At 42.5% G+C, this 13575-nt stretch overlaps 2 protein-coding genes across 2 annotated transcripts; one reads left to right on the plus strand and one right to left on the minus strand.

Annotated features, from left to right (window-relative positions):
- Nucleotides 1-4000: 4000 nt before the first annotated feature.
- Nucleotides 4001-5952, minus strand: LOC119118410 (potassium voltage-gated channel subfamily S member 3-like). Its single transcript, XM_037245432.1, has 2 exons — nt 5817-5952; nt 4001-5492 (listed from the first exon to the last, which is right to left on the minus strand). The coding sequence occupies exon 2, from the start codon at nt 5486-5488 to the stop codon at nt 4001-4003; it is 1488 nt and encodes a 495-aa protein (XP_037101327.1). The 5' UTR covers nt 5489-5492; nt 5817-5952.
- Nucleotides 5953-6873: 921 nt separating this feature from the next.
- Nucleotides 6874-12801, plus strand: LOC119118378. Its single transcript, XM_037245358.1, has 21 exons — nt 6874-6896; nt 6972-7030; nt 7095-7181; nt 7256-7374; nt 7439-7579; nt 7635-7697; nt 7776-7943; nt 8064-8166; nt 8330-8550; nt 8648-8804; nt 8865-9076; nt 9140-9254; nt 9371-9570; nt 9798-9912; nt 10001-10170; nt 10226-10323; nt 10621-10751; nt 11484-11673; nt 11740-11881; nt 11954-12055; nt 12781-12801. The coding sequence occupies exons 1-21, from the start codon at nt 6874-6876 to the stop codon at nt 12799-12801; spliced, it is 2637 nt and encodes an 878-aa protein (XP_037101253.1).
- Nucleotides 12802-13575: the final 774 nt, after the last annotated feature.

Consider the following 13575-nt stretch of genomic DNA (forward strand, 5'->3'; position numbering starts at 1 on the left):
TCACCGTGATCCATCATCAGATGGGATGGATCCTGAAAGTGCCATCCGTCAAAAAATCATCAACATGCAGCGGCCCTCTTCTCCGATGGGAAGGTGATGTAGTGCTTCAGATACCATAACACATGCTTTCACTTTTTCGCTCCTTTTTTTTTTCTTGTTACTGTAAGAATCCATTTTTTATTTAATTTCCCCTACTCCTTTATCGACTCTCATTAAAAGATTTTATTCATGCATCTTGTTTCCATCCAAATTTACAAGACCCCATCTTTCAACGTAATCACCAATTAACTGTGTTTTTAAATATGCATCTGCTAGGATAAAACTTCCATTTCAGAAATGACGACAATTTTCTTTGACTCTCGCCTGTGCCCAAATGAAGACACTGTGGCATAAATCGTCTTCGGTTATTGTGCGCTTCCATCAATCGTGCCATTTTGCGCTGATGCAAAGTAATCTATATGAGAATGATTGTCTCCCAGAGAGCACACAAAAAGCTGTTAGTCGAGTTTGCTGGCAACAATTTATTTGTTATTACACAAGGCTCACATAAATATGCTGAGATGACACATCCCTTCTATTAGAACTGCTTTTAGATTCTGACCTTGTCTTTATTTGTTCAATTGAGTATAAAGTGAGGATTGGTCCAATTGACTTTTTATTATGTGTGTATTGTCGGTAAAAGCACGTTTTAAAGTATTAGAAGGTACATGGTGATTTTGGATGAATGCTTAAATGGCAACCTTTAAATAAACCTAATCTTCACAAATTCTAACTCATTGTCCAGATCAATTATTCACAAGGTCATCTCAATGACCAAACACAGTCATTGTTTTAACCAGTGGTGGCCAATTAGTCATTGAGTAATGTCTTTGGCTCTTGTTCTCACATTGGCCATTTTAAGGTCCATAAAAAAAAAAAAGGCAGTGCAACACTCTGTCAAGCTCATACTTGGCAATGTTATGGTTGAAGCAACCTTGAGGTGGAGGAGGAGACTGTCAGTGGTGTCCTTACTTTGCTGCAGTTATTCGCTTTTATCACTGTGATTTCTTTTTTTAGGATGTCGTCATAGCGCCAATATTATGACATAGCGACATAAACCTTTCAAGAGAATCGAAATAAACCCTTATAAAAGTTTGGATTATTTACAGGGCTTCTTGTAAGCACTAGTTGCCTGCACCATCATCGTCCATTAAGTTCATGATTGATGATTTCCATCAGTCTGTATTGATTGTTGAAATTTCCTTAGATGAGGCGCAGTGAAGACAAATGGCCACTAGGGTAAAACTGCAAAGTGAGATGAAAACCCATAACACAAATTGGGCTGCAGTGAAGACATTTATGAATTCAATAAAGTTCTAATATTGTCATTGATTTTTAATTACAGCCTTTAATTGATGTTCCCGAAGGCTGAGTGGACACGAGTGCTTGATGATATCATACATGCTGAGCTGTGCAGAACGAATTAAATTTTTCGGGGAAGGCTTGAATTGGTGATTGGCCATTTATTCATCAATTCAAATCAATCCAAAGGCTTCTGAGGGATGTTGTCACGTAGACGACCACGTTTCTCCTGTGATTGAACCGCTACGCCTTATCTATCCACGGGGGTCAAAGTCAAGGCCCGGGGGCCAGATACGGCCCGCCACATCATTTGAAGTGGCCCGCGAAGACAGCAATGAAACATTTTTTTTATGTTTAAATATTTGATTTGATTTCAATATTTCATTTTTAAATATTTGAACACTTTTTATTCGTCTTATTATTTGGGGTTGACAATTCGAATGGCCCTTTAAAGCAAACTAGGATTATGATGCGGCCCGCGACAAAAATAACTTTGACACCCCTGCTCTAATCTTTGGTACTCATTAGCAGGATTCAACGCCCCCCCCCCCCCCCCCCCCTGCCCTCTTTTACTGCCTCCATTAAACTCCTGTTCTGGCCTCCATGGATAGCGAGTGTTCCATCATCGCAGCTAAGAGCAGGATCAGCTATGAACGAAACGTTTTTCAGCCCAGCAACTTTTTATGCTCACTTGGGGCCTGTCCAGCATCGCTCAGCTCCTCTGTCACTCGTAAAGCCATTACACAAATGCTCATTTGTGTAATGTGTGCAGGGCCGGTGATTAACAGAAAGGGGGGGGGGGGGGGGGTACTGTTGAACCATTTTGCACAAGTTCATCTGATAAAGCGGTAATGTGAATTGATTGCTGATAATTTGTCTGGTGGAACGTGAAACCACTCAGTTTGTATTTTGCGGTTCTGCTGGTTTGTTTGACAAATGACGCTAATGTAAAACGAGCATCGAAGCTAATTGAAATGCGAAGTCACCCAGAGTCCAAGGCAAGGTGAAGATACACTCATGATTTATTGGTCTTCTCTAATATGGACCATTCTGAATAGATGACTCTTATTTAATGGGATGTGCTGGTCTGATCTATAGATGAGGTTCCCGTCCAATTCACGGTCTTCATACTCGGTTTCCCACGTGTGCAGTACCTGCAGCATATAAATCCACAAAGGCTTGGACTTGCCTGGTGGCACTCTTATGTGCTTCACTGTTATTGTCTTTTCGTTTCCTCGTGTCTATGTTGTCGTGGTTTCTGTTTCGATAAGAACACAATGAGATACCAATGCAAATATGAGTTGGGCAAAAGTCCATTTTGTCATATGAGAATTCCCAAGATGAGACGGATGTCGATGAGTCATGAGAGTCTCTCTTAAAACAACACTGATATCTTCTTGACTGCAGCCTGAGAAACATCAAGAGGCTGCAAATCAGTCCAGCAGCAAATACAGTGTTGACAATGATCCCCCCCCATGAAGAAAAGGCTTAAATAAAAGTTATTGATTTTTTTTTTCTTTTTTTTTTCTGCAGCCTGTTGTGAAATAAAGCACAAGTTAGCTGACAGAAACTCAATTGTACCTTCGCACCTTTCACCTCACTGCTTTTCCTTTTCCATCCTCTGAAGAGGATCAAAACTTGATTGAAGTTTATAAAAATATAACATGTCACTTGAGCCTTATTGTGAAGAAGCCCAATGTTTCATTTAATAAAATAAAGCGCTGGAGGTGTGACGTTGGAGCAGAAATACGGGTCATTAAGGCAACGCTGACATTTGTGCTGACACAGCGACTTTGACCTTTGCGGGTCATTTGCATTTGTTCTGCATCGGATTTAATGACGCTTAGGTCTAGGTGTTTAACTTTTTTATTGATTTATCGATGCTAGTTTTGGTAGAACAGTTTATTCAAGCAGAATATAACATGAAGGGAGAGTTAATCAATACCACTGTCAGGTAGCATCACTTCATTTGAAGTTTTCTCCCCGAGTTGAGAAAATCATTAATCACCTTGAATGATGCGGGACGCTTTCAATCACGTTTTTGCAAGGAGTGTCTTGTTTATTTCAACACAAAATATGGCCGCCTAAAAATGTATTTGAAAGTTTCTTCATGCAATTAGTGCAGTGTCACGATTAAAGCACTGTAGATTTTTTGTCGTTGGCCAAACTCTGGAGTCGGGAGTGCACAAATCAATAGGAGATTACTCAGGAAAAAAAAAACATTGAACATTAGGATCCCACTGCATGCATCATTGCAGTTTTCTCAAGCAGAAAATGGGCTTTCAGGCCTTAGAGCAAGGTTCAGGTTGTTCCCTAGTGGGTGGAAGAGATTGTATGTTTTAGTGCTGCTGCTTTTTTTTTTTTCTCCCGCTAGGAAAAAAAAAGAAACTGTTGCAGGGAATACGTAGGTACATTGACTCACGTTTAATTTGTTGCGTGACCAAGCTTGACCTAAATAAATACACTTATGTTTGATATCAATATTACCTCATCAAATGAATCGAAACACCATTAATTCATTTAAGCCCCGCCTCCCCTGAGAAAGAGAAAAAGAGCACCGTTTTCTGAGATATACAAAATAAAAGAGAATAAAACTGGTTTTATAAAGTCTCTCTCTCTCTCTCTTTTTTCCAATTTGAATCAGTTACACCACCCCAATTTAGTTCTCGCAATTATCAACATTGTACATGTCGATGTCCTGCAAGCTGGAGGCGTCCGTGTCCTCCCCGACGCTGCTTACACTGTTCCTGAGAGTGATGCCCCCGAGGAACGGATACACCTTCTCGGTGAACAAGTCCCTGATGTTGTAGTAAGGTAGTTCAGGGTCCTGTCTCTCAGGTTTGGTGATACACTGGCTCTCCATGGCTTGGTTCCTCTGGTAGTACTTGGAGAACTTATTAAAAATGATGGTAACGGGCAGGGCTACTACTAAAAGTCCACAGATGATACACAACGTGGCGACTATCTTCCCCGCCAGGGTCACGGGGCAGGTGTCCCCAAAGCCCACCGTTGTCAAGGTGATGGTGGCCCACCACCAACCGGCTGGAATGGTGCCCAAGCCGGTGTCTTCTTCCTCCTTCTCGGCAAAGTAGATAAGGGCGGAGAAGATGGAGATGCTCACGGAGAGGAAGAGAAGGAGGAGGCCAACTTCATTGTAGCTGTGACGCACGGTGGCACCCAACGCCCGCAGCCCGATGGAGTGCCGAGCCAGTTTGAGGATTCGGAGGACCCTCATGAGACGGAGAACCTGTACCACTTTCCCCATGTTCTCAAGGTCCTCATTTTCTTCTGCGCTCTCCTCGTCGGACTTCTCCAGAGCCAAAGTGGCGTAGAAGGGAAGGATGGAGGCGATGTCAATAATGTTCAAGGGGTTGCAGAGGAACTTCCTGCAGGAGGGGGCCACGATCAGCCGGATGATGAACTCGGTGGAGAAGCACACGATGCAGATCACCTCCAGGATGGCGAGGACGGGGTCCTCGATGGGCTTGTCGTTGTCGTCCACGCGTTGAAATTCGGGCATGCTGTGGACGCACATGGCGATGATGGACGTTAGCACCACGCTAAGGGACGCCAAGGCGATAATCTTGGACGCTCGGGAGTGACCCGGATCCTCCATCCTGAGCCACAAGTAACTCCGCAACTCGGCACACCACGTTCCCTCAAACTTGGCCAGGTCCTGATCCAACGCTGACAGCTCCGCCAGGGACGAGCTGAAGCTGGCTTGCCGGCCGTCCTCACTCCTGGCGTCCCAGTCCCGGTGATGGATGTACTCCTTCCTCTCGTGGAACCAGTCGCTGCAGCAGTCGGCGAGGTGGAACTCCTGCACGCCCCAGTATTCAATCTCCTGACTGAAGGAAAACACACACACATCCTCCATCATGTGCAAACGTCCCGTCTGGTAGAAGTTGAGCACGCAGAGGAACACTCTGGGATTTCGGTCAAAGTAGTACTCCTTGTCGGCGGCGCTGTAGTCATCGCACAGTTCCAGGATGGCCGTCTCGCTTTGGCAGTGCAGCAGGCGGGCGAGACGCGTGTGCGGGAACTGCCGCAACGTGTCTTCGTCCACCTCGAAGCGAAGTCCTCCCACGTTGAGACGAAGCTGCTGCTCACGGTAGCCGCCTTTGTGGAGGATTTGCCCATAGCCCATGGTCCTGAAGACACCAAGGGAGTGCTGTGTTAGTGTCGAATACATTAGTTCTCTGAAGGAGAGAAATCAATACTGCACACGCAAACACGGCAAATGCTTGAAGCAGGGAAGAAGAAGCCAGCAGGTCACTTCTTGGAGAGAAGCGGCCGAGGATTTGCATTCCAGAGGCAACAAGTTGATTTCAAAATATATTCCAATAAAAAAAAAGACACTTTTTTTTTTGCACGTCATTCAACTGCGAGGGAAACTCAATTTGCATGCACGTTCCTCTCAAAGCAACGTGTTTTCCTCATGACAGATTCGGTGAACTTTCAAGGTGACCACCTACCAGGACCGGAACGCTCACTTTCCATCAAATCAAACTTTGCCGTCACATTCTGGTCCGGTTTCCAGGTTGGGTGCCCTGAGAGGAGGAGCGGAGACTTCACGAAGGGGAGACGGAGAAGAGATGGAAGCGGGACACGGCGGTTCTTTGCTCCCTTTTACAGTGTGCAGGGAGGGGCCGGGATGGAGGGAGGGAGGGAGGAAGGGAGGGAGGAAGGGAGGGAGGGAGGGAGGAAGCGGCTTGCTGATGTGTGGATGATGTCACGGTTCATGTAACCTCTTTTTTATGGAGGATACATTATGGAAAATGAACTTTTTGAATGGCTTACTTAAAAATAATCATGTCTCTGGAGTTCTTGCCCATTCATCAAGTGTCACCAAATGATTTGTTCTGCCTTTTCTGGAAATGATAAGAGCAACAATTTTGTTCCAATTTGATGATTCTATTTTCATTGTTTTTTTTTAAATTCACTCTCCCATGTAATTGAGTGATGGGCTAGGTGAGAGTTTTTTTTTTTTTTATTTAGTTTTCAGCATTGTTTGATTGTGCCCCACAATTTCTGCTTAGCAACAAGTGACCATGCAGATCCTGACGTACCTAGCCAATGGAAGCGAGGTTACTATCTATCTAAAAAAAAAAAGCACATCAATTCTGAATGAGGACATTTATGTGCATTTTAACAGCGACGAGTGAAGCTCACAATTGTGACGAATTACTCCAGCCAAGGCCGCCCTCCCCAGCCTTGCCCGAGTGTCCTTCTGTGACACCCACTAATATTCATATTATGTCGAGGTGTCAAGCACTTAAAGTGTCAGTCAGACCTTCATGCGCGATGTGACATCCAAAAATGGAACTGTACCTCTAAAAATGTTTTTGGGTCATGTTTTAAGGAGTCGGCCTCAACCATCCAATCAGGCCTTGAGGTCCATCAGGCTCCGATGCGATCCACCTGTGTGCCTCTTCCTGTTTCTGTGTGAACAGCTCAGAGGTCCCACCCCAAACATTTTTATAAGCTGCAGGAACAGGGACGCGGTGGTTGTCTGTTACCCTGGTTTGTGCCATGGCTGCCGTCTATGGACTCTGGTTTGTAGCCGTTCCCTTTTTATTTTATTTTATTTTATTTTATTCCTTCAATTTGCTTCATTTTGTCTTTTCCAGGTGGCTTTTTCTCCTTTCTTTACTAAGAAATGCAGATGCCCTGAAGATGTCCTCACCAAGTAAGTTAATTGTATTTTATTTTTCTATTGTACTGTTCTTTCTATGATTTATTATTTATCCTAGCTATTAAAACAAAATGCCTGGGAAATATCCTACGGGTGGACGTTCGACCACTTCCTGGACAATTTCTGGAGGTTTCTGTCGTTGTTGGTAAGTTCTGAGACGTGCTGCTTTTTATCCCCCTCCATTTGTGTCAAATTTATGATCGTTTGTTTTCATTTCAGGTAACGCCGCTATTAAGCTTACGCAAAGTTTAGCAACACGATGTGGCTTCAGTATGTCACACAAGCAAGGAACCATCTCAATCTACGCTTCCCTTCTAAACTGTTTTGCTCAAAACATGGTAGACATAAAGCAAATCTCCAGCTAACATTTACATGATTAACTAATTTGAATTTGTCTTCTAGGGGGATGAGTACACAACTGCGATAAATCTCAGGCTCTTTTCCAACACGGTGGCAAAAGATGATGTGTACCAGGTGACTGAAACTTGCAACTACAGCTTGGAGGCCTCCAGGGAGATCGTTTGTGATCGCAACTATATGGAGGTAAGGCAGGAATGGTCACTCCAGAAGTGGTTCCTCACTTCTACCTCATTTCCAGGTCTCTGTGAAAAGGACCGTTCCAAATGATTACACCCTGCCGTACCTTGCTGCTCCTGAGATGGTCAGATGAACCCACGGTTGCATGAACATCTTTATGAACAGTCATTAAAGTGCCCCCACACGCACGCTTTTTTTCCAGAAGCTGATTGACTCTGGATTTAGAATGTCATCACTGGTGTTCTTCACGCCTGAGGAGAAAAAGATGACTCCGCAGGAGGCCCACAATGGTGGATACGGGGTTGCCAACACGGCCACGAGACTCATTCTGAGAAGTTCCAAGTCTGCGCCCGAGACGTACATACAACATGTGAGTTTTGGTCATGTGATGCTCACAAGGTCATTTTCAGATGGGTTAGAAACCAGGAATTTGCTAGTGAGATTAAAAAAAAAACTCAAACTGGTTTATTTTTTATTTTTTTTGCAACAGGTTGCAGGAGTGCCCATGACTGTGCTGCAAGCCTCCGCCATCTTTGAGAAGAAGTGGCTGAAAAGAAAGCTTGATGTTGCAGCTGCTTGTCCGCAGCGAGAAGGTAATTGAAAACATTTTGGACATGTCAATCTTCTGGGTGTGCTTAAAAATGCCATTAATCATAACTATTAAAAAAAAAAAAAGGCCTTTAAATGAGCCTATGATTTTGAATGGGGAATTTGATACTGTCAAGTTTATGGTCTGCCCCCCCCTCCCTGTTCTAGGAAGCGTTTACTTGACGGAGAACATGATCAGCTGGTTCCTGCCCACACGCATCGACCCGCTCATTTCCTCCAGCCAGATCAGACTTCTGGAGGTCCACATAGGTGTGGACGGAAGGAGGCTGAATGCCGACGAGTTGTCGGCCCGCCGGTACAATGTGACTGTGGACAACATGTACATCATGGTCCAAATTCCCATCGGGGCACCTGGTGGCTTCTTTATGGTCTGACACGATGAAATTGCTTTGAAACAAATTGTTTTGCTTTGAAACAAATTGTTTTGCTAACTGGTGTTTAATTTATTTTTATTTTTTTCTCTAGAGTCTCTTCCAGAATGATAAGTATTTTATTTCTTATGGGATTGAACCTATGATTGAGTTGCTGTGGATTGAGGACACCACAAATGACGACACGAGATACAAAGTGCTCCAACCAATCGTGACTCCAGCAGAGCATCAACCCTTAAAAGTTCAAGACAGTGAGTCAAATGATCAAAAGCAGGAACACACACGATGGACTGAAAGGTTCTTTCCAACAGAGACTATTCCAAAGGACAAGGTGTTCAAACTGATAATGGGCCCTTTGGCGGGCGACGTGGTTCTCCGCAACATCACCTTCAACAATGGGGTCTTGTCTGTCTCAGACCTCATTAAACGAGGATTCAATGTGCAGGAGCGCCGCCCAAAGAACAGCAGCTTAAAGTTCATTTTGCTCCAAGTTCCTTTTGCGGACCGTGTCGTCAAACAGGAGGTCAGTGAAGCACTCTTATACCAGGAAAATGAAAAAATTAATTTGTAATACCTCTCTTACTAGACAAAAGCAGGGGTTACAACCTACTCTCTACACTTGATTTTCGGCCTGGTGGTCCTGCCCAAGTTCACAGTATTTAGTCATACTGCTTCTATGGAAGCTCAATTGGCTACAGTAGGTGAGTAGATGTTTTCTCCCAATATCCATAATTGAGGATAATCACATCAATCTTGTCTAAAACTCCTTTTAAAAAAAAAAAAAAAATTCTAATTTCAGTTCCAAGCTCCACTGTAGTCCAACCTTTAGCTATTGGCGGCTGCGACTCCAAGAACTTCTACGTTCTTGTGAAATACGGAACAGAAGGCCACAACTTCCATACTCGTCTGGGAAAACGCACTTTGACCCAGAGTCTGGCTCAGGAATACGCTTTTACCAGAAACAGAACACACTTCAGTATCGTGGTGCCGTTTGCATCCCCAGATGTTGTGTATGAGGTATGAACTTAAGTCTTGGGACTTCTAAGTCACAGGTGTCAAACTCGAGGCCCCTGTAAATATTTGACCAGTTTTTACTCGTCTGATTTGAAAACGAGTTATTTGTCAGTTTGTTTTGTAGCTTTTATTGTATATAATAAAGTGCTCATACATTTATTTGGGTTGTGACAAAAATGAGTTTGACACCCCTGTTCTAAGTTATTCCAAAACTTCCCTCCCTACTGCAGGCTATTGAGGAGTCAAACCTCCGAAGCAGACTTGAAGTCACGTTGATAAATCCAGAAACTGACCATAATGTCAACGACTTCACTTTGACTTGTCTCTTTCCCTCAACACTCGTAGGTTAGTTTTGAATGCTGAAGCTTATTTTTTAAAGCTCAAACGTGAGACTAGACATGGAGAATATATATATATTTTTTCTCCCCCCCAGAGTGTCTACCCAATGGTACCATGACAGCTCTTGCCGTCAAACTAGAGTCTGTCCCAAGCTTGAACCCCAGTGAGCTGACCCTCCTTGACCCGACCTGTAGCCCCGTCTACAGTGACGACCGCTTGGCCTATTTTGTCTTCACTGCCACCACCTGCGGTACCACCCGGAAGGTAATCCTGACTGACCCCTTACGATGAAACAATCTGACTTATTTTCCTTTTTAAGTTTGTTTCCAACTCTATGCTGTATGAGAATGAAATCGCCCTACCGCACAGACGTGAAACACTTAATATGACTGGCTCCGATGAGGAACCGGAATATGAGTAAGTTGCAAAACGCCCACCCCCTTTTTTTTTTTAATTAGCTTTCAGTGATGAATAATACTATACAATATTTGAATGTCCTTTACTTAAACCCTCTTGCACATAAAGATGACTTATTAGGACCTTCTCTGTAACCTTGCACGACATGTTATAGCGTGCCAAAGTGACTATTAAAAAAATTACATGAAGTAATAAAACCAGATATATTTTCTATAAGTCATTGTAGCTATAAAAAGCTGATCACCTCGTTTGTAAGCATTAATCAAAGCAATTTTCCTCCCCCCCCCTCCCTCCAAGCTTAAGGGTTTCGTGTTCCTACGACGTCAACACAAATCGCTCCTTGGCCTTCCACAACAGACCTCGCCGGACTGATCGTGATGCTGAAAACGGAATCGGCCAACTGCAAGTTGTATTGAGGCTTGCTGAGGGTATGTGACAACTTGGTTTTAATGGGTAAAAAAAAAAAAATCTGGTCAAATGAGATTATCCTTGGGCTCTTTATAGAGAACATAATGACGCACTTTGGCAAGTTATATCTCCTGCCATGCTTTATACCGGCCTATAATTAATGTTCTTGCGGTCACAATGAACTTGTCAATAAACGGTGAGCACAAAAGATGTACTAAAATAGCATTGAGCATATCTCTGCCAAGGCCAAACAATCCTGAACATTTTGACATGACTCCAATACAAGCAGAGTCTAACCATGACTTGAATACATTTAGAATAGAATAGATCTTTGTCATTGTCACATGTACAACGAAATTTAATAAGTGCCAACCGAAAAAAATAAAAAATAAGATAAATAAGATAAATAGAATAAAAAGATAAAAAATACAAGATAAAAACCACACAGAAGAACATACACAAACATAATTTTTTTAGCGGCATTTAATGTGACTACAGGACTGTCTCAGAAAATTAGAATATTGCGATAAAGTTCTTTATTTTCTGTAATTCAATTAAAAAAAACAAATTAAATGAATAAAAGGCTTGCAATATTTCAGTTGATTTGTAAGGAATCCAGAATGTATGACTTTTTTTTTTAATTGCATTACAGAAAATAAAAAACCTTATCACAATATTCTAATTTTCTGAGTCCTGTATAGCATCCACACAGAAGAGAAGCAATGGATTCTACTTTATAAACTCTCCAACAGATGATTCCTACAGTTCATTTTATGGCGCCACCGACTACCCCATCTCCAAGTACCTGCAAGAGCCGCTGTATTTTGAGGTGGAGCTCATGAGCTCAACCAACCGGGAACTGTCACTGGAATTGGAGACTTGCTGGGCTACAGTTGACAAGGACAAAAGATCCCAGCCCAGATGGAATCTGATCATAAAAGGGTAGAGATGAGAATCTATTCAAACTGTTAGATTTGCTTGGGTTGTATTACTGTTTGTCTTCTCCAGCTGTCCAAATCCAGTGGACCCAAACCAGGTGATCTTCCATCCAGTGCAGAAAAATGACAGAGTGGAGTATCCATCCCACGTAAAGCGCTTTGAGGTCCATGTGTTTGCTTTTGCGGAAGACGAGAATAACTTGATGAAGCAGGTAGTTTGTCCACGTCCACCAGAATGCAAAAATACTTCATAATATGAAAGAATAACAATTGAATCATTGCAGCTCTATGTCCATTGCGATGTGGTGATGTGTGATTCCCGAAATCGCCGGCGTGAAGGATGTAAGAGGTCATGTGACACCCTGGGCAGAAGAAATAAAGGTGGGGCAAGATTTGTCATTTCCCAATGCCATTACTTAACCCCCCCCCCCCCCCTTGTTTTAGTTCAAAAGAGAGCTGCTTCCAATGTGCAAGACCTCACATCAGTGTCTTCTGGATGCATCAATTTATATTGACAATAAATGTGACTTTTAAACATGACATTGCAGTATTGCACTTTGAACAGTTGATGATTTTTTTTTAAATCATTTTCCGGACTATAAGGCGCACCGGACTATAAGGCGCACCTTCAATGAATGGCCCATTTTTAAACTTTGTCCTTATATAAGGCGCACCGGACTATAAGGCGCACCATTAATGCATCATGTCAGATTTTTAATCTAAATCAAATCATTCTCCATTTTATCTTTTTTTATTTCAACTTCAGACGCAACAAATTACTTTATAATCACAAAATAATGATTCGTAGTCTTTTTGATTCATGATTCGTAGTCTTCAGCGGGCCACTTATGATTTTCATGACACAATGCTTCGGGCCAGTTTAAATTTAGGAATTTGGTCCATATACAAGGCGCACCGGACTATAAGGCGCACTGTCGGCTTTTGAGAAAATTTGAGGTTTTTAGGTGCGCCTTGTAGTCCGGAAAATACGGTACTCAGTAAAAATGAGTTGTCTGAACTGTATACAAATTTTATGTTGGGTGAAATGACTAGTTTGAAAATGACTTAACTTAGACTTGTAGTTCATCTCTGTGGGACCTTGTGTCAATAGCTCAAAAGACTTGGGCTCTAAAAGTAGACTTACTTTTTAACCAACATTTATCTTATTTGGCCACTAGGCATCTATGCATCTCAGTTGAATCTTATATAAATTAATAAATTATTTGCTCAAACTTGATGGAGTGGAAAAATAAATCTGCATGACAAGTGAAATTATTTTAACAGACTTCTGAGACAGACTTGGTCAAAAAATAGCACCCCAAGAGTGGAGCAAAAGAATTGTCATTTAAAAAAATATATATTGCTAGTTGATTTACCATTTTTTAAAACATTTACTTGTCTCAAATCTGCAAATCAATTTTGTTGTGCAGTCTACACTGTATATAATGAGGCATTCATACATTTATTTGGGTTGATAGTCCACTGAAGAAAACTATGACCATGATGCAGCCCATGACAAAAATAAGTTTGACACCCCTGATTTAAAGGGGGACACGATTGTGTACAAAACTGGACCAAAGAAAGTGATGGAGCAATTTCTTGAGTCCTGTGACTACAGTTTTGAATAATCAGTACAAAAAAAAAGGCCAGAACCAGCTCTAAAGAAATTAAAGCTTGACTCCAAGGTCAAAGTTCATCAGCATCAGATCCCACCCTCTGTCATTTGAGCCTAAGTGGAAAACTGCAGACAGATCACAAACAGCACACAATGTGAGCATGATTTGGTGATGCTTGTGCAAATTTAATTTGATGAACCAGATTCTTTTGGAAGGCTTGTGCATCTAGGCAAACTGCAGGGGGTCCAGTGATGTCCTTCAGGTGGCTCAACACTAGCCTCTCAAAGGGT

The sequence above is a fragment of the Syngnathus acus genome, chromosome 24 (genome assembly GCF_901709675.1).
Source record: "Syngnathus acus chromosome 24, fSynAcu1.2, whole genome shotgun sequence".
Classification (NCBI taxonomy): domain Eukaryota; kingdom Metazoa; phylum Chordata; class Actinopteri; order Syngnathiformes; family Syngnathidae; genus Syngnathus; species Syngnathus acus.